The 22108-nt window shown below is 41.0% G+C and overlaps 2 protein-coding genes across 2 annotated transcripts; one reads left to right on the top strand and one right to left on the bottom strand.

Moving 5' to 3' along the window:
- The first annotated feature begins 2357 nt into the window (after positions 1-2357).
- LOC135482263 (uncharacterized) lies at positions 2358-10314 on the top strand. Its single transcript, XM_064762155.1, has 6 exons — positions 2358-2650; positions 5296-5924; positions 7334-7535; positions 8311-8439; positions 9038-9127; positions 9787-10314. Exons 1-6 carry the CDS (start codon positions 2363-2365, stop codon positions 10102-10104), a joined length of 1656 nt encoding a protein of 551 aa, XP_064618225.1. The 5' UTR covers positions 2358-2362; the 3' UTR covers positions 10105-10314.
- A 429-nt stretch (positions 10315-10743) lies between these two features.
- Positions 10744-21914, bottom strand: LOC135478834 (putative leucine-rich repeat-containing protein DDB_G0290503). The gene is made up of 7 exons (XM_064758654.1): positions 21854-21914; positions 21169-21212; positions 18010-20389; positions 16184-16385; positions 15536-15646; positions 14316-14408; positions 10744-12137 (listed from the first exon to the last, which is right to left on the bottom strand). Exons 3-7 carry the CDS (start codon positions 19278-19280, stop codon positions 11868-11870), a joined length of 1947 nt encoding a protein of 648 aa, XP_064614724.1. The 5' UTR covers positions 19281-20389; positions 21169-21212; positions 21854-21914; the 3' UTR covers positions 10744-11867.
- Positions 21915-22108: the final 194 nt, after the last annotated feature.

Raw genomic sequence — 22108 nt, forward strand, 5'->3', positions numbered from 1 at the left:
CCCCGGAAAGTCAGTCACACTCGCTACCAAAATTGCCTTTAATCAGTATTACATAATAGCCCAATCTCTAGACATTGATACGTTGGACTTCCATATTATTACAAAGAATTGCAGTTAGAATACTTTTTCTAATTCATAATGTTAAAGTCCATATGCTTTGTTTCGACGGCAAGAACCAGTTGCCCCGGTTGACGTCAAAATTATTCAAAAACCAGTGGCATGTTGGATACTGAGCGGAGCTCAACGTGTTTTGAAGGAGGGTAACACCAATTACCTGAACTGCTGTTGACTTTACTGTAAACCATGTTGCTGACACTGCCGTGTTTGAAATTGTTTACACGTTTTAGTGGAATATAATCTTATTAAGTGAATTTTATTTTTTCTCCTGTTGCATATGATCTCACGGATGTATGGCTCTAGAGGTGGATATTAGGAAATTAAAGCGATCTAGTTATTCACAATCTAGAGGCAGTGGTATAGGCTTGGTTATTGCATGGAGTTTGTTCCAACCACTTGTTAGTGCAACCATTATACAACAAATCACTCTCCACGCCCATTGTCCAGCATGCAACTTGCTTTTGAATAATTATTACGTCAACCGAAACAAAGAGGTCTTGATGTCGAAACTAAGCTTATGAAGTTTAACATTATGAATTAGAAAAAGGAATCTAACTGCAAATTGTTTGTAATAATATGGGCGTCCAACGTATCAATGTGTATAGAGCTTGGGCTGTTACGTGACACTGACTGAAGGCAATTTTGGTGGCGAGTATGACCGATTTTAGAGAGAGGTGAATATAGGCGACTCTCTAAAAGAAATGGGCTATACATTATTACTGAAATAGTACTGAAACGAGCGCTAGTCTGGTATAGAACTACTATAGTCTATTTTTTTTTTTAACGAGTCGCCTATAACCAGCTCTCTGTATTATCTGTCATACTCGCTACCAAAATTGCCTGTAGTCAGTGACATGTAATAGCAGACGCTCGACACATGAATTGTTGGAAATCTGAAAAGAAAATGAAGTTATAAAAAATTTTTCTAATCCATAATTTTAAAGTCCATAACCTCGTTTTCAACGGCAAGAACCCACTGCCTCGGGTGACGTCATAATTATTACAAAAACAGTTGCATGCTGGATACTGGGCGGAGTTCAACATGTTTTGACGGAGGGCAGCACCAGTTACTTAAACAACTATCGACTGAACTGTGACACCAGTTATTAATACTGACACTGCCATATTTGAAAATGTTCACACGTTTTAGAATGATATAATCTTAATAAATGAATTTTATTTTATCTCTTGTAGTATATGATCTCACGGCGGTATGGATTTAGAGATGGATATTATTTATTTATTTATTTGATTGGTGTTTTACGTCATACTCAAGAATATTTCACTTATACGACGGCGGCCAGCATTATGGTGGGAGGAAACCAGGCATAACCCGGAGGAAACCCACAACTGCCCGCAGGTTGCTGGAAGACCTTCCCACGGAGATGGATATTAAGAAAAAAGCCATGTACTCTATTTGCAGACAAAGTAGTGTAGGCTGTGTTACTGCGTGGAGTTTGTTCTAACCGCTTGTTGGAGCAGCCACTGTAAAACAAATTACTCTATACGCTCATTGTCCAGTATGCAAATAATACTGCATACTTTGATACTTTGAATAATTATGACGTCACCCAAGGCAATGAGTTATTGGTGTCGAAACTAAGCTCATGGAGTTTAACATTATGAATTAGAAAAAAATATTCTAAATGCATTTTCCTTGTAATAATATGGACCTTTAACGTGTCAATGTGTACAGCTTGGGTTGTTACATGTCACTGACTGAAGGCAATTTTGGTAGCGAGTATGACAGATAATACAGAGAGCTGAATATAGGCGACTCTCCAAAAGAAACAAACTATAGTCGAGATGAATTTGTGAGTGCTATATTTTTAATCTTCTTCAGAATTGTGTAGCATGTTTTACCGTTATTAGAAACCAAATTGAGGCAAGTAAGATTGTGTTCCTCAGCTGACGAGAAATGGCCATATGTGGAATGGTTACAATTCCATGACGTGATGTGGACCGGCAATGTTTTTGTGTACGCAGATCAAAAGAGTCAGTCGTCAGACTCTATTTCATGTGACACTATGAAAATCAAATGTAGGCTAATACCGCTTAAAAACCATACTAGTTGAGTGGTGCAGTTACAATACATGCAGTTACAATACAAACGTATGTGCATCCTGTAACTCGAGAGTATGAAGTCAGTCGATGGATATCGAAAATGAAACTAACCCTGCTCGGTATGCTTCTCACGTCATCCAGTCGCTGTTATCATAAATACAGATGTCGCACAGTTCTTGAGATGCGTGACAAGCCCCGTCGGAGAAAACGTTCGTTTGTGCGTCGTTTGTTTTCTCACCCAGTCAGCTTTTTACTTATTCTGGTTCAACCATTAATCTGGATATCAGCACCGATTATTCGCGTACAGTTAACACTTAGCCTGGTCGAGTTCGTATGTTCAGCCGTGGGTACTGCTGTCTCTCGAGTCCGCGGCCTGTCCTTACCGCGACCTCGACTGCCATGGCTGTGGGGATATCGTAAGCTACCCGGCTCACAGCACAGAGCCGAGGGTAAGAGACTTGAACAGAAGGTAAGAGAATCCCAGACGACCTAAGCCAACGTAGGCTAATCTTGTTATTCAAGAGGCATTTAATACTACCCCACTCTTTCTGTTATTGGCTTATATGAGTTATACCCCATCACACCAAACAAGTTCTCACTAGGTTCTTAAAATTACTGCCGAATGGACTGCGTGCGAACAGAGTGGACGTTGTTGCAACTCTTTACAGCCTTTACGCAAACTTCATGTGCACTAGCACTTCGAGTGTGCCCAAAATTGTCTAACGGCTATCCCTTTCAGTGACAATAAACTTAAAACGATATGGACGTACTACGAACGGAATTGCCGTACTTCGATCCTACTGGGAACGTGTTGCGTCGTTGTGCAGTCGCCATCAATTGCAGTACGTGTGTACATCCACAGGGTCCGTTTGTACTTCGTTCATCCCGTTCGCAGACAGACCCAACTCGCCCCGGCTCCTAGATTTGATGTGTTGATGAGCATCATATTTTAGACATCATTTGGCCAAAGTTACACGTTCTGCGCTGACCACAGACCATTTTTACGATTTTTTAGGACGCCCAGGACGTTTTGAGAACTACTTTGGTGTTACAAGAGCATACCGCACTAGGCTTTATTAAGTCTAGTGGGTCGTTCGAGTGTTATATCACTAGGTTTAGGCTATGTTATTGTAGGCGTTACGTGTGTATGTACCGAGAGAGTGTTTACATTTCTATCCAGATGAACATATACCTGTATCTGGACGGGAATGGCCACTGTGTGTGATCGTATATGATGTAGCGTCTTGACACATCTGGTATATAGCCTGAGCACATCTGGTATAGAATCTAACTACGTGAAGCCCATCTGATGTAGAGCCTGAGTACCTCTGTTGTATGGCCTTAGTACATCTGGTAAAGAGCCCGAGTACATGTGGTGTAGAGCCTGAGCACATCGGGTGTAGAGCCTGAACACATCTGGTGTAAAATCTGACTACGTGAAGCGTATTTGATGTAGAGCCTGAGTAGATCTGGTAAATGGCTTGAGCACATCTGGTGTAGAATCTGACTTCGTGAAGCGATTGAGTGCTTGGGGTTTAACGTCGTGAGTGCTTGGGGTTTAACGTCGTGAGTGCTTGGGGTTTAACGTCGTGTTCAACAATGTTTAACGTCATGCTCAACAATGTTTCAGTCATATGATGACGAAGGAATCCTTAGGGTGTATGTAATGTGCCTCCTTGTTGCGGGGCGGACTTGTTGCGGGTCGCTCTTTTATCTAGTGCTGTTTCACTGAGACGACTTACCACAACCACAAACACTACGGGTTGCACTATCCTCTTCATGCTGAACGCCAAGCGAGGAAATTACAACTTCCTCTTTTAAAGTCTTAGGTGTGACTCGACCCAGGATTGATCCCGGATTTACCGATCCCGAAGCGGGCGCTCTATCAACTGTACTAAATACATCTGGTAAAGAGCCCGAGTACATGTGGTGTAGAGCCTGAGCACATCTCATGTAGAGCCTGGGCACATCTGGTGTAGAGCCTAAACACATCTCGTGTAGAAATTGAGCACCTCTGGCGTAGAGCCTGAACACATCTGGTGAAGAGCCTGAGTGAATCTCGTGTAGAGCCTACCAACTTGTTGTATGGAGCCAGAGTGCATCTGGTGTAGAGTCTGAACACATCTGATGTAGAACGTGAGCACATCTGGTTGAGCCTGAATACATTTGGTGTAAAAATTGAGCACCTCTGGTGTAGAGCCTTAGTACATCTGGTGTAGACCCTGAGCATATCTGATGTAGAAATTTAGCTCCCGGCATGTCTGATGTAGAGCCGTAGAACATCTGGGATAGATCCTGAGTACATTTGGTGAAGAGTCTATGACGTCTGGTGTAGAGCTTGAGCATATTTAGTGTAGAGCCAGATCACATCGGGTAGAAAGCCAGAGCACAGCTGGTGTAGAGTTTGAGCACATCTGGTGTGGAGCCTGCGCACTTGTTGTATAGAGATATGATGTAGAGCTTGATAACATCAGGTGTAGATCATGAGCACATGTTGTGCAGGGAGCTCTGGGAGAGCATACGTTTTGATGGTGGTTGACGTTCAGAATATGAGAAATGTCCCATGTTGTGGGTGTCAACATAACAATGTGACTAAGTCGGACGTCATGGTGTCTGGTGTCTACGACGTCCCAGTGAGGCAGCACTATAAGTGTGTATGTCGACATTGAGTTCGGCCTGCTGCAAGGAGACACCGTTATGATATGACCGAAATAGTGTTGAAAGTGACATTAACCCCTAGTCAAACAAAAATCTTGACCACAGTTGAAATTTAACCTTAGGTGATGTACAACCGTTAAATAGGAAATGCAGAACATTTGCAGGTCTAATATAGACACATCTAATAATGAGCGTATGTATTCACCTCTTGTATTTATGCCTATATGGAAATCTAATGTACAGCATATATGCCCATCTAACATAAAGTGTACATGAACTTCTCATACAGAGCAGTATGTATATCTAATATAGAGGCTATATGCATATCTAATATACAGAGTTCACATGTACGTATGTGAACATTATGTTGCTTACCTGTGAAACAGAGGCTATATGCATATGCACGTCTAAAATAATACAGGACCAGGATGATAAGACAGCTTTCTTGCTTGACAGCGGGGTGTGTGCGTCACAAAGCGTAGGCCGTCGGGTAGCGGAATGGGCGGGTGTTGTCCACGTGGAAGCGCGGAGTCACGTGTGGAAGAAGGAACCGTGAAATACAACAGCCAGAGAAGTCAGTGTCAAATTCGGTCTGCTAGTACCAATGCTGAAGTGGACACTGAATCGGAGATTGAACAGCTGGACTCTCGTAAGTGTCTGCAAGAGGGAACAATCCAACAATCCAGTGAAAGCCCGAAACCCAATCGAGCACCTGCTAGTGAACAGAAAGAACTTAACGAATTACGAAATTACAACTTGGAACTACCTAGAAGAACAGAGAAACTGGGAAATGATAGCGATGGGTTAAAACGCGATGTAACAGATTTACAAGAGGTAGAAAAGCTGAAGGTGGAAAACGAGCGCTTGAAAAAGGAGATATGTACTTATTTTACAAAAATAAGTGAGGTGCAAAATAGATGTGAGCAATTAGAGAATCAACATGCACGGAGTGTAAACGACCTCAACCAAATTACCACAGAAAATAATCAGCTTAAAAAGAAGGTTGGGTTATTACGGACTAATGAGGAAAAAAAGGAGTCAGAACTGAGAGCATGCCAGAAACAGCTGGAGGACATGACCTGTCGGTAAGTCATCAACCTTCTGAGAACGACGGACAATTCATATTTCATGACACGTTGTTGTGGGTGTATTTTTATCAGTCGTGTTAGGATTCACTAAGATCGCATACACATGAGGACGGCAAAGTCTTCCGCTGAGAAAAGAAAGCTTCAATGAATGTAGAAAAGTTACATTATCTTACTCTAGTTCTTATCAACGAGCTCCATGGAATCTAAACATGTATGTTGTAATTTTGATTGGAAATTCTTATTAGGCTGAACAAAATTACGTTTTATTTTATTAATTTTTTGTGAAAAGCATAGTGTAAGTTATACACTGACGGAAGTGTAAAGTTGTCCCTAACTGCATAATCGCTCATACAATCTTTAAAGCTAGTAGTATAGACGATTCTCTCTCTTTTCACGCATTAAGAAGTAATGTATAGTTTATGAATAGTCATGACGTAAACCAAGGAAATCAACTCCTTGCAGTTTTATTATTTCTAAAAAAAATTGCGCACCGCTTATCAACAAAATAAATAGCAAACAATCGTCAGTATCCAGCCGCTCATTTGGTGACTCCGTCTTGCCATGTTATAGCTGTCTAGAGTTACGTCACAAAACCTAGAGACTCACCCGTACCATCGATATTAAACAAATGGGAAAATACAAACAACCATACCCAGCCAAAGAGTATCAGCTCTGTTTCATGTTCAAAGCGCCGGTGTTCTTTTAGCGCTCGGTCATGTTCCTGGAGACAAGCGTCATGTTTTAGCGGCCCAGATTGTCCACGTCCTGCAAGGGTGTAAGCATTTGGCAAAGCTGGCTGTATCGACTTACGGAATTTACCGAACATAGCAGGACCTTCTGATTGATAACAGAAGTTCCTTTCAATCAGATTTTTCAATATTGATACAATATTTTTCTTCTTTTTTTCTTCCGAGGCGGTTTTCTTGCCAGATCACCCTGACAAGTTACTACAGTATCCTGCCCAGAATGTACGCATTGTTACACGGGCAGCCGTTCACAGTTCCCTGTTCATAAATGTGTGATCCAAAATACATCAGTTTAACACTTAAACTAACCGCAAAATCCAATTTTATAGCATCGATATCTGTCTATCCACTATAAGAAACTGAGAATCTAGAGCGAATAGGCTTTTTGATGTTTCAGCCAATTATCACGTGACGCTTTCAGCGCTAGTGATTGGCCAAGTTCATAAGAGCATCTACAACATGCCTACTCAGAATGAATTGTCCGTCAGTGCCATATTCCTAATGCTGAACTTCATCTTCTCGGCTTTCAAAACTTCATATTTTTTTTTACGTATTTTTTCTGTGATAACCATGTCCTCCATCATATTTTCTATGATATATAGTGACAGACTTTATGTTCACTTTAAAAGACATCTGACTGCTAGGATGATCTGTTTCTAGATTCAGTAAGGCAGTAAGTGACAACCTTCGACTGGGGAACCCAGCTTTAGAGGACCTGAGCACAGCTAACCGGCCTTTGACACTGGCTGATCGCTACCGGGTTGACCTGTATGGCGGGGCTTGGTGTGATGCGCTGTGTGAGCTGACGGACGGTGGAATTAGCGAGGAGTCTGCTTTACTAAGGCTTTACGACACCGTCACGGTGAGTCATTAACAGGAGTAAGTAACTACAGTCACAACAGAGTTATTCGTCCCATGTACATCCAACTTTTCAGGTAAATGACATTGCTTGTTGGCATGAAATTATGGCTTGCTCTATCTCATGCATGGAAGTAGTTCACAAAACGTAAAAGATGTAATTTATACCTATTGTATATAAAACACTACGAACTCTAATTTTGCGTGAACTGGGCCGTGAACCGTTTGTATAGGTGGTGGGTTTTACAAGAAGATGATGCCATTCGTTATGATACACATCTTACACCTTCAAGTCATAGAGTTGGCGCTGGTTTAGTAAGTCAGGTTTAGCTCGACCGCAGTTGTATGATTTGCTGAAATGAAAGGTGTTTCAATACGAGTTCTTTGCTACGTACAGGCTTGTATGGAAGCCCAGGGAGTCTAAAGTGTATAGGTAGGGTCATTCCAAGTCAGTAGTTTCAGTCCATTTCCAAATAACCTAAAATACAAGTTCCCAAAGAATGTGTAAGAAATAATATCTAAGGGGACTTTGTAATACAAGGCGAGGCAGCCATATAACAAGGTGGCGACGTGAACTAATGAGACGAGTTGAGACGTCTCGCTGCCGCCCTTCCTGTGTATCAGAACCTTTATGATAGATGGCGAGGGAGTGCGGTAGCACAAAAGCAAAGTATTATAAAGAAATATGCTCGTTGATGTGCAAATTCTTACATGATTTTTACAGTATGAGATGTTACATAATGTGTCTGTATATGTGGTTATATGTTTATTGTTTTTAGGACGTTTACAAATTCAGCTTGACCCACCGACATCGGCTGTTGACAGCAAATTTCAATGATCTGTTCTTTTCAAAACCGGATACACAGAAAAATGTCACCGTTTGTTCTTCCTCGATATCAGGCAATCCGGTATGTAAAGGTGTGACAATTTGAAGGATGTGACGACCATATTGTGAATTACTACACCTTTATCTAAAATATGATTCGTTGTGAAACACAATGGTTTCAGAGGCAAGAAAGTGTGCTTATATAATTTTTATAAACTGACCGTATACTGTAAGTATAAAATACAACAGAGATAAAAAATTACGGAAGTCTACACATTTATTACTACGTGGATATTGTGAGAGCAAATGTAAGGAATGTGATAGCTTACAATTACGATTAATTCCAAGTCAATCGGGGCATCCGTGGCCGAGGTGCTCAGCTTACCTTCGCGGCGTAATGACGCAGGAGTCTCTCACTAATGTGGTCGCTGTGAGGTCAAGTCCAGCTCATACTGACTTCCTCTCCACCTGTACGTGGGAAGGTCTCCAAGCAACGTGATTCCCCCACCCCCGGCTCTGCCCTGTTTCCTCCCACCATAATGCTGGCCGCCGTTGTATAAGTTAAATAAGCATGATTATTCGCGTAAAACACCAAGTAAATAAATAAATAACAGTGTCAAGCGTTCTCACAAGTTGCCTGGATTAACTGTGATAACATTTGTAATTAACCTTCTTTACAGGCAGCTAAGCCTGATCGAATGACTGAGCAGACAGTTATGGATCTTTTACGGAAAACCTTCAGCCCACAGACGGTCGCATCCCTCCAACAGGTAAATATCTATATGTACATGGGGACAGAGTTCCAGTTTTCTTGTTCTAATACATGTACAGGAGTAGTCCGTAAGAAAGCCTCCATTGTTCAATCTCCCGGTAGAGGATGTGTTGTCGCACATATCGTATTATATTTTTCATTCGAAACGATATGGCTGAAAAATTGCCGTAGTGGCGTCAAGCCATAATCATTAATTCATTTTCATGTTCGCAAGTTCACTGAAGCCTTGAACCGCTCAATCTTTCTGTGGTGACAACCGCCCGTTTGCTTAGTGTTTAAATGATTCATTTATTTATTTGGTAGTTTATACCATACTCAAGAATATTTCACTTATACGACTTATACGGCGACGTCCAGCATTGTGGCGGGAGTCTGGTGTAAATCCGTGACAATCAATCTGCAAGTCTTTCGGCGATGACATCCACCCAGTCTTTCAGGGATGAGAGGCGCCCGGTTTTTCAGTGATGACAACCACCCTGTCTTTCAGTGATAAGAACCACCCAGTTGTTCAGTCATTAGATCAGTTCAGCCTTAATTCAATGATAAGAAGAACACAGACTTTCAGTCCTGTTCAGAGCGAGAAACACTGGAGGTGCTATTCACACTAGTGAATGTAACTTAAGTTATTTCTTGAACCATACTGTTGTCTGTTTTCAGCTTTACAATGTAGCCACACAAAGGCAGCCTGATCCACAGACGCCACCTATTAAGGGGGAGATGATGGCCGCGTTCACTGCCCTTTCTCTGGAACTCTGCTGGTTGTTTGCTATTCAGGAACCGCCAATGGTTTTGTACTTCCAGTTACCTGAGGACAAGATCGTGGATCATAGCCTATACCAGTTTTACAAGAAAGCAGGAACGCACGCTAGATGTGTTATCTGGCCAGCGTTGTTGTTGCACTCTGCAGGAAACGTGTTATGTAAGGGTGAAGTGCTCGTTATTGATGAACCACCTGGATCAAATCCAACGGAGTAATAACCACTACAACTTCTCTTATGTGACCGTGGTGGGTCCATCATCAGTTAATGCTAAAATCATTTTGGCAAATGTATTAGTCTTCATTAGGAACTCGGTATAGAGACCTTAAGTTTTTCTTCTGCAACTTCAGTGTTTCATAGGCTATACATGATTGTCACTCCCAACCATTTAGTCCATGGCCATGTACCGTGATGAATAAAATGGTATATAGACTTATATATGACTACATTCAGCATTCTTGATCACCTTGTAACATCAGTATGCTCCCTTGGTCATTTTACACTTTTCTTTTTTTGTGGGAGGTCTATATATGTGCAGTGAAGTAACGTAAGCGAGTGTCTCATGGGTTGTAGTATGACGGAGATCGATTTGTATAAACTACTGGGGTTAAAGTCTAGTAACCCCTTAATTCTGACCAACATGCATGGGTTTCTGTTCACAAAACTACGCATGCATTTGAAGCACATATGTCAAAGCTTTTCATCGGGCATAGTTTTTCAGTTAAAATTGTATTCACGGGCTTGTGTGTAATGCAATCACAGAGCAACGTTTCCGTCCCTTTCCTACCCAGAAAGTCTTGGATAAATGAATACTAAAAGATAACACAATTAAAATGTACAGATACCAACAGCCCAATTCTGAAAGAGTTTAATAATAACCACAAAACTTACAAAGGCCATCAAGAATAGGTACGTTTACATGCGTTAGGCCTATATAACTGATATAGAGGATGTCATGACGGTCTACAAAGGCCTACCTGATTTCAAGGAATGATTTGGAACAGCATAATCTCCGTATATTTTTGTAAAATTGGAAAAAGAATCACTGAATGTCTACAAATTGCGTATACAATTATCCATTGAATAAACTGATTAGGACAAATCAGAAGCAAATTGAGAAAATAAGATAAGCAAGTAGCGAACACAGGATACCATTATATTGGAAACAATTGCGTCATACACAGAAAATAAGCTCAAAACTGCAATACTACGGCCTTCTCATGGAAATAAGCTCAAAACTGCAATAATATGGCCTTCACATTGAGATAAATAAGCTCAAAACTGCAATACTACGGCCTTCACATGGAGATAAATAAGCTCAAAACTGCAATACTACGGCCTTCTCATGGAGATAAGTTCAAAACTGCAATAATATGGCCTTCACATGGAGGTAAATAAGCTCCAAACTGCAATACTACGGCCTTCTCACAGAGATAAGCTCAAAACTGCAATACTACGGCCTTCACATGGAGATAATTGATATGCATAATCTGCTTTAAGAGTTCGTGAAGAAATTCAGGTCTAATTGTCTCCACATCAATACATTCAATGGTTATATTTAATGTAGTAGTTGTTATAATACTGCCGTATGTATACATACAGTATCTGATCCACATTACATGTTTTGGCAAATGTCAATACAGTGTGGCCTACTGAACTACTGTTTAGCTATTTACTTGTTTTGCATCACTATCACATCATGTAACCAGCAGATATATGGTACGTTTTCATAAAGTACAGCCACTCAACCCAGAAAGTGTCAAAAGATTTTTGAGCACGTGTAAAAGATATCGGATTTCCTCATGAATTAGGCCTATAGTGATTACATCATTAAACTTTGTATTACAAAAGTTCCCCCGCCGCAAGTGGGGTGCTTTGTGGACAAATGCAAACACCTAGTTTTGTAGAGAAAACCTTACAAGGAAAAACTCCGTCTGGTTATAGACCTGGTGCTGTGTTTTCGACCATTCTGAGCGTCTATCATGTGAACACTACACCTTTCTCCATGAGCGGCCCCGAGTCGGTTAACAACAGCGCAGGCCAGACCAGGAACTTCGCCCGAATCCCTGATGAACGGTAAGCCTGAAAACTGCTGGGGTCGTACCCACCCCCCGGGTCCAGCGTGTGGAGAAGAGACATGGGTGGATCCTGGGTCACCATGCACCAGCAAATCGCCAGCGCCTGCCGGGTAAAGCCGACAAGTGCTTCAGGGAGCGGTAATATGTCTGTCCCATCCCTTCTAGTGTACAGCTGTAAGGGAGGATGAAAGAAACTGGCTAAAAAATAATGATTATATATATGTACTTTGTTTATCAGATGATAAAGTTAACTGAAAGTTGCCGAGACTCACTTGCAGCACTGACAGGTGTGATTCACTTAAAGTTTTGACTTGCTTGTAGCAATCTGTATAGGTGTGTCTCGTTCGTAGCAGTTTGGCAGGTGTGACTTACTCAGACGGTATACTGTATTTGAACCTGAGACCCAGCGCATGGTAACTGTATACTGTGACTCACCTATAGCAGTTTGTCAGGTGTCACTTACTCAGACTGTGTACTGTGTTTGAGCCTGTGACCATCGCACAGTAACTGTCTACTGTGACTCACCTGTAGCAGTTTGTCAGGTGTGACTTACTTAGACCATATACTGTCTTTGAACCTGTGACCCTCCGCACTGTAACTGTATTTTGTGACTCACCTGTAGCAGTTTGTCAGATGTAACTTACTTACAGCGTGTAAAGTCTTTGAACCTGTGACCCACTGCACCGTAACTGTATTGTGTGACTCACCTGTAACAGTGTGTTAGGTGTGACTTATGCAGACCATGTACTGTGTTTGAACCTGTGACCCTCAGCACGGTAACTATCTACTGTGACTCACCTGCAGCAGTTTTTCAGGTGTGACTTACTCACTTCGACTGTGTAGTGTGTTTTAAGCTGTGACTCACCGCACGGTAATTCTCTGTACTGTGATTCACCTGTAACAGTTTGTCAGGTGTGGCTTACTCAGACCATGTACAGTGTTTGAACCTGTAACCCACCGCATGGTAACTATCTACTGAGACTGACCATGCATTAGCAGTTTTTCAGGTTTGACTTACTCAGTTCGACTGTGTAAAGTGTTTGAATCTGTGACACAACGGACGGTAAGTGTCTGTCTACTCTGACTCACCTGTAGCAGTTTGACAGCTGTGACTAACTCAGACGGTATACTGTATTTGAACCTGAGACCCAGCGCATGGTAACTGTATACTGTGACTCACCTATAGCAGTTTGTCAGGTGTGACTTACTCAGACTGTGTACTGTGTTTGAGCCTGTGACCATCGCACAGTAACTGTCTACTGTGACTCACCTATAGCAGTTTGTCAGGTGTGACTTACTCAGACTGTGTACTGTGTTTGAGCCTGTGACCCAGTGCACAGTAACTGTCTACTGTGACTCACTTGCAGCAGTTTGTCAGGTGTAACTTACTTACAGCGTGTAAAGAGTTTGGACCTGTGACCCACTGTAACAGTGTGTCAGGTGGGACTTACTCAGACCATGTACTGTCTTTGAACCTGTGACCCTCCGCATCGTAACTGTATTTTGTGACTCACCTGTAGCAGTTTGTCAGATGTAACTTACTTACAGCGTGTAAAGTGTTTGAACCTGTGACCCACTGCACCGTAAATGTATTGTGTGACTCACCTGTAACAGTGTGTTAGGTGTGACTTACTCAGACTATGTACTGTGTTTGAACCTGTGACCCTCCGCACGGTAACTATCTACTGTGACTCACCTGCAGCAGTTTTTCAGGTGTGACTTACTCACTTCGACTGTGTAGTGTGTTTTAAGCTGTGACTCACCGCACGGTAATTCTCTGTACTGTGACTCACCTGTAACAGTTTGTCAGGTGTGGCTTACTCAGACCGTGTACAGTGTTTGAACCTGTAACCCACCGCATGGTAACTATCTACTGAGACTGACCATGCATTAGCAGTTTTTCAGGTTTGACTTACTCAGTTCGACTGTGTAAAGTGTTTGAATCTGTGACACAACGGACGGTAAGTGTCTGTCTACTCTGACTCACCTGTAGCAGTTTGACAGCTGTGACTTACTCAGACGGTATACTGTATTTGAACCTGAGACCCAGCGCATGGTAACTGTATACTGTGACTCACCTATAGCAGTTTGTCAGGTGTCACTTACTCAGACTGTGTACTGTGTTTGAGCCTGTGACCCAGCGCACAGTAACTGTCTACTGTGACTCACCTATAGCAGTTTGTCAGGTGTCACTTACTCAGACTGTGTACTGTGTTTGAACCTGTGACCATCGCACAGTAACTCTCTAATGTGACACACCTGTAGCAGTCTGTCTAGTGTAACTTAATCAGACCAAGTACTGTTTTTGAAACTGGGACCCATAGCACGGTAACTGTCTACTGTGACTCACCTGTAGCAGTTTGTCAAGTGTAACGGTCATGGCGCTCGCCCTCAGGAAATCCTTCATCGCTGACATAAGATGAACAAGATCACCTCCCAACTCCTAAAACGAGAGTACATGATAAAGTCAAGTGGGTAAATAATAAGCCTTGGCTGGTGAGAACAATGACATGCTTTTCAACATCATATGGTGTGCAGTACGAGCAGTACGTACATGTACCTCTAAGAGGTATACTGGACATAACACTCAGTCAGTGCTTTAAATATGCTAGGGATTAACATGTTGGTTGTAGGAAGTTTCTCGAGTTTCACATATAGAATTCCCATAACTTGTCGGTATGGAGCTCTTTATGATCTTGCTCTCGAATTTGCCAACCGTTTTCTGTGGCTGAGAGGTTATGGTTACTCGGGTTTCAGTCGCTGAGATACACAATATGTTGAGTACATCCCAACCGTGGGCGTGAGTTACTTGAGACTCCAGTTCCTCCACTATCCTAGGAGACTACAGTATCAGACTACCACTTCACACTACTATAAGACTCTTGTAACAAAGACTGTAAAACAGGCTACAATAACTGAGACTATTATAACAGGCTAATGTAACACTACTAGAGACCACTGTAAACGGGTGTATATTTCCCATTTCATTCTCTAGGCTATACAACGGCACACTGAATTTAGAAGTTGGGTACAGGATGGCAAAACATACGGCACGTTCGAGGTTCTAGATGAGATTATGATATGTGCCAAAATCTACGTTTCATAAATTGCAATGTCGACATTAGAATGTCATGAAAATGAAAAAATTTGCTTGCTTATTTTGTTTGTTTATTTTGTTTAAAATTCAACGATAGTTTCATTGTCATTTCTGCAATATATGTCGAGGGTGTCTGTATCTGCAGAACTGTTGTCATACAGTGCTTGGTCTATCTTTGTTCGTCACGCTGGAAAATATTTATTGTGGATATTAGGTGGTGGAGTATGATCACACTCGGGATCGACAATGAAATGAAACGTGAATCAAACTATATTAAGCGATCAAAAGAAGAATATCGTGATAAAAGTGTGCCAAGAAAAAAACAACACAACACAACATAGCACGTTTCTGACAATACAACAAAAAATAGTGATGCAGAAATTAAGTATATTTTGCAGTGTGTTTAACCTGAGAAGTTTGCTTAAGACGCTATCACCACCTGTCTCCATCGGGCTCTGCTGATATTATCATACCTGTGTTCCGGTGAGGGAGGGGTCTAACCCAGTATCGGTGAGGTTCATAAGGAAGGAAGAGGCGCATTGTACAACGCGGGCCAAGTGATCCCTGCAAAACTGGTATACAGCCTGTAATTCACACAAACACACGCAAATACACACTGATTATTACAGAGCAAGCCAACTGACGACGTTAGCCAGGATAAGCACACTATGCTGACGTACTGGCGGTACACTGCAGTTGAACAATACATATAAGTGAAATGTGTAGGCCACCTGACTCTGAAATGTAAGTATTCCAACAAAGGTTAGAAGAAGGTTAGAGTCAACTCAATCGAAAATCTGAGGTATCCAATTTAACTAATTTCACTCGGAAGACTGACCAGACCGACCGAGTCACTGAGGCCTTATAAGACGACAACAATCACATGGTGTTTTTAGTAACTCAGCCAATCTGGTCACATGAGTCAGTCTTATGGGTGTGATTTAAAGTTCGCATGAGAAACTCAAATTTTTGAGTCAGTTCACTCAAGCTTTTCCCGCTGTGCATTCTGTCATAGGTCGCAATAATAAATATGCCAGGGATACCAAAATTATGCATATGCTCTTTCGTGTGTAGCAGGTATTGTGGGTTTATGCATGTCTATACAAGTGTAACAACCTTACCAGCAATGTATCACAGATAGCTTTCAGAGCCTCCTCCTCCGGCATTCCGTCGTCCATGAGGAGGTCAAGAGTGTCACACCAGATGTCCCCATACAAGTCACCACGGAATCTCTCCGCTATTTTCATCGAGCGATTCTGAGAACCCAGGTCTTCCAGGAACGGATTGTTTCTGCCAACATTCTCCGCCACCAATTTACTTATCCTGTATGATACAAGTAAAAAGGGTATTTAAATGCACAATGATTAACCACACGATCATCGGATGCCTTTGAGAGATTCTCAAAGAAAAAATCAAATGTACGCTGTCAGCCATGCAACTCTTCTGATTTAATGAGCTTTGTACTGACCAACAATTCCTTAGGATTCCTGGGATATTATATCCTAAAATATTGAATGCTTAGGAAGTCTATACAAATGCACTTAGCAGCGCAAACTTTTTTCATATTTTGTTGTTAAAACGATCTTGAGCCATTTTTGACGATTATATAGAATTACTGAAACTAGGAGCTGAAGAGATAGCCGATGAATTCACAGTTCGAAAAAGTTAGTCCTGGTGTTCGAAAGATAAGGTACATATGTGACATTGTATAATACAATACAATAATCCGACTGTTTTTCCAACTGACTGCACGCCTTGTCACATTATTGTAGTCTTAAGGTAAAGCCGACAATGCAGAACTTGAGAATCTTTAAACTAAGTCACCTTAATCTGCGTTCACATGATGCGATTTATCGTATAATAGTAACTGTATACACCAACCCATATTAACACGCACCGATTTGCCCCACCATGCCGTGAAGCGAAGATGGGACGTCACGGTATGGCGACTTTGCAACTCGTATTGAGACATACCGATTCCCGTATAAAAATCCCTCTTCAACAGTGCTCATATGCACTAAAATATTGATATGGACTTAAATGATGGACACTCTATCCTCTCCTCATGATAAGATCTCACCTCAATGGATAAATTATCTTCCTCTCATGAATACTTTATCAGTACTCACCTCCAACAAAAAAAACATGACCATTGCAATATAAAACTAATCTCTCTTTCCAAAAACTTGACCAATGCTCACGTTGATCTCTTCACGAAAACCCGACCACTTCTCACCTTGATCTCTTCACGAAAACCTGATCACTGCCCACTTTGATCTCCTCATGAAACCCGATCACTGCTCACCTTGATCTATTCACGAAAACCTGATCACTGCCCACTTTGATCTCCTCACGAAAACACGATCACTGCTCACCTTGACTTCTTCACGAAAACTTGACCATTACCCACTTTGACATCTTCACGAAAACCTGACCACTTCTCACCTTGATTTCTTCATGGAAACCTGGTAACTATCCCCACTTTGTTATCTTCACGAAAAGCTAACCCCACTTACCCTGATTGCTCCACAAAACCTGCCCACTGCCCACTTTGATATCTTCACGAAATCTGGAAACTGTCCACTTTGATATCTTCACTAAAACCTGACAACTGCTCACATTAACCTCTTCACGAAAAACCTGACTCTACTCACCTTGATCTCTTCACGAAAACCTGACCACTGTCTACTTTGATATCTTCACGAAAACCTGACAACTGCTCGCTTTAACTTCTTCACGAAAACCTGACCATTGCTCACATTGATTTCTTCACGAAAACCTGACCACTGCATACTTTGATATCTTCACTTTGATATCTTCACGAAAACCTGCCCACTGCCCACTTTGATATCTTCACGAAAACCTGACCACTAGTCACTTTGATCTCTTCACGAAAACATGGATGCCGCCCACTTTGATATATTCACGAAAAGCTAACTCCACTCACCTTATTGAGGACTGCTTTAGTTTGTCATCTCTTTCCTGTATCTGAAGACTGGACGTCTGTCTGAAGTTGTTGTACTCTAGTTCAAGCCTCTGGTATTGACTCTGCAGGTCACTCACGCACTGGCGTAATTTGTTATTTTTATCTTCAAGCTCCAGTTGGATCTTTGCGTGTTTACTTTTTAATTCATCGATATTTCTTTCACCATGCTCAATTTGTCTTTGCAAATCACTGATAGTTCGCGCCAGATGTTCATCTTTCACCTTAAGCTCCATTTGTAGATGCATTATACTTCCTTTTAACTGGTTATTTTCTCTATCAACCATTTCGAGTTGACTTCCAAGATGTGACTGTGATTCTACAATTTGCTGCAACTCGTTCTTCTCGTTTATAACAGAGCTGATTTTCTCTTCATAGTTTTGCTGGAGCTTACTGAATTCAGCCCTGTTTGCATTGACTGCCCTCTGACTGTCCTGAAATATTTGCCGGAGATCACGTAATTCTGACGACATTGTTGTCTGTGACATCAGACTAGACTCATGTTCTCGACCCTGGTCTGTTTGCTGAGCCAATTTGTCGTTTTCCTTTTGCATCCTCTCCACCTCTCGTCTACATGTCTGATACACAGCTAGCAGATGACCCACACATTTATCCAGATCGCCACCAAATTCAGGAATACCGGCATCCTTTAACAGTTGCTGTAAGTTATCTACAAACAGCTGTGATTTACTGGTCTTATCAGTAACTGATTTGAATTCATACCGTTGGTCTGTCAATTCTAAATTATACTTCTCTCTTTCGTGTAACAGATTTTGAGCTTTCACTGACTCGTCTTCAAGTTCCTCCTGTAGCCTTTTGATTTCAGTATTCTTTGCTTTTATTTGCTTCTCATATTCATGTATTTGATGAAGTATACCAATTTGTGATCCAGGTACTGATGATATTCTTATTTTGTTACTTTCTTCCGGTGTCAAAGGGTGTACTTGCTTTAACTCCTTTAGTGTGTTTTCAAGCTCATTTTTTTCAGCGACCAGTTTCCTCACAGTCTTTTTTTCTTTGTCACGTTCTCCTTTAAGTCTATCGTTATCCCGCTGTAGGTACTCCAATTGACTATGCCATTTCTGGTTATGGCTGCTCAGATCCTCGACAGTGTTAGTGAGGTCTTTGACTGCTCTCATGTTTTCCTTATTCAATTTTTTGTTTTCATTCTTCAGCTCTTCAATCAGCTCAAATCCTTTCTTCTCAATCAACAACAAGCTTTCTACCTCTTTCATTAACCCAGCCTTATCAGCCTTAATATTTTCCAGACAATCTCCAGATTCTGAACTTTCTTTTCTTTTTCTTCATTAGAGCTTAATAGCTGGTATATATATTGCCGTAAGTCAGCGTTTTCTTCTTGCAAACTGGCGGAGTGTATCCCTATGGGTTCTTCCTTTCCTTGTCCATGCTTTGGCCCAAGCGTTGCTTCAAGTGCATGTAGTTTTTTCTCCTCTGGACGTTTGCGTTTATTTGTTTTCTCACTCAGTTCCGCTGCTTTCTTGCTCGAGTCTTGCGAGGAATGAAGTCTAGTGATTGAGAGAGGTTTTGATACATCAGGCAGGCTACTGGCCTGGATTAGATGCTTATCTCCCCATGGATAAGAACGCGTAGAACCATGAGAACCTGTTAACCGAGCCCTTTTTCCTGTTGGCGACATTCTGACGTTACACAGGTTAAAAGTTTCCACAACCGATGCCTCCCCCGCCGAACTTCTATGCACCTTTGGAAGATTTTAATTTTCTTTTTTAAGAGACTATACACTTAACAGAAAAATAAACGTGACAATTAACAAATGTCCCTGGAAATAGTTTGATGTCTTTTTTAAGGGTTTTTTCAGATCGAAATAGAAGCATTTAAAATTATATTGTATTCTATAGTGGTGATAGGACAGTGTTATGGTCCAGTGACGTGACAGGAAATATTTGCCAATAATATACGGGCTCTGATTCCTAAATGTCTGCATCTTAAACACGTGTTCATGTACACGTGGTGCAAATGAATTCGCAATAATGATGAGCCGTGTTACAAATTGCTTAAACCAAAAACATACTCTGTTAAATCACTGAATATATCAAACTAATATCTTGGGCATGCAGTTCATAATTCTCTTCTGTTGTTGATTTTTTTTTACGTTTACTTTTCCTTTACGGTTGTATATTGCGTGATTTTTATTTATGGTTATTACTTCTTGTATTTTAGATCCACATACATTATTACATTTTTGGAAGCCAAATCCAACTGGTTCAGTACCTGTATTGGAGGCATGTATGTTGAGCTGACTGAGATATTTCTTGATCTGTCACCATGTCCCGTATGGGATCTACATTCTCCAGAACGATTTGTGCTGATACAGAAGAATGAAAAACAGAATTATGTAACAATCGTTCTTAAATTAAAGTATTCATGGCATTTAAGAAAATTCGCAATATCAAATGTTGAAGTTCAATCTCTTCCAACACTTTTTGTACGTCACCAGTCTTTGAACGTACCGCATGAATGACATGCATGACTACGGATATCTGTATATCTCTGCGATCCAGAAGATTTGTTAGCACAGCAAGGAAATTAACATGCCTGCAGGAGACACGCGAATGCGAAATTTTAGAAATTTTCCACTGTTGTTTGTTTTACATGTATGCAAAACATCATCTCAATACAAGCATTGCTTTTTAAGACACCATCATTAACTTTGTAGGCCTACGGGCTAACTAAAATGTTATACCTTATTCCTGGCCAGAATTTAAACTTAAGCAAAATATTTTCATTATTTTACAATCACTTGTTTCCATTATTCTCAATGTAATTACGATATTTATGTACATCTTCTACACACAAACGAAGCAGGATATTTTCACTGACTAGATAATTCATTGATATTATAGTTTCATCAAAGCGTCTCCAGATCATTCAATATGTAATTAAATGCTTAGATATCTCGAAAAAAAACGGTAGAAAGTTGACTGTACGCCGAGGTCTGCATTTTACGCCCACTTAAATCGCTCATGAATTTATACTTGTGACCACGTTTGTTTCCTAGAAACTCATTTCGCTCATACTAACCTATAGGCTTATATAAACAGTTATAGTTATAGGAATATATATACATAAGAGTAACAAACTTACTATGACTCATCTTCTGTGGGACTCGAATATTGTCTTGATCTTTTCTGTTCCAAGACACAGTTTTGGTTGAAAACATAAATCATAAATTATCATGTATTCAGAGCAAGAAAAGTAAACGAGAGACATTTGCATTATATATTAAGACGAAGTCTAATGAACAAGCAGACCAATATCGAAAACCACGATATATATGCAATCTAGACTGAACTTCTGGCTAGAACACAGCCTTGGGATTATATTCTACCTGTCAACTGACACATACCTAGGCAAACAAATCATTTCACTCATCATTTTCCTTAATATTTATGTAGAAAATCTGTCAACTTCAAGCTCAAAATATATAGGCTTATCCACTATACCATGCCACACCTCCAGATGTAGCTTGTACTTACCTATCTCCACAACATGTCAAAAAACAGCCTGGCATGACCACCCTTTTCTTAGTGGTTGTAGAAAGTGAAGTCAGGTTGTAGTAACTATTAAGTATAGGCGTTACATGTACTACCATACTAGCTGTTCGTGGCAAATAAAACTGAATATGGGCCCACTGTGATGTTACTGTAAATGGTCACAGTTAGAGCTTGCAGTGACTCTGGGGCCGAACGCAAGTTTGCAACCATTGCAACACATGTCTCCATAAATAAAAGTGGATTGCTAAGCTAGTATAATAAGCGGTAAGTCATACCTCCTGTCCACCTCCAATTGGTCTACTGCTCTCATTTCGGGCTTTGTCTTTCTGCTTAGGCCTAGGCCTACGCTTCGACAGAGGGCCACACAAGTACTTCCACATATTGCAACACCTTACACTTTACACTTACAGATCGAGAAGTAATATATGTACAGACAGCCGTAACAGTGATCTCTTGGCTGCCGTCTTTCCCCCTCTTACGGAAATTTTTGTATACGCAAGTTGTCAAGCAAACCCCTTTTCTGCTCTAGA

The sequence above is a fragment of the Liolophura sinensis genome, chromosome 1 (assembly GCF_032854445.1).
Source record: "Liolophura sinensis isolate JHLJ2023 chromosome 1, CUHK_Ljap_v2, whole genome shotgun sequence".
Classification (NCBI taxonomy): Eukaryota; Metazoa; Mollusca; class Polyplacophora; order Chitonida; family Chitonidae; genus Liolophura; species Liolophura sinensis.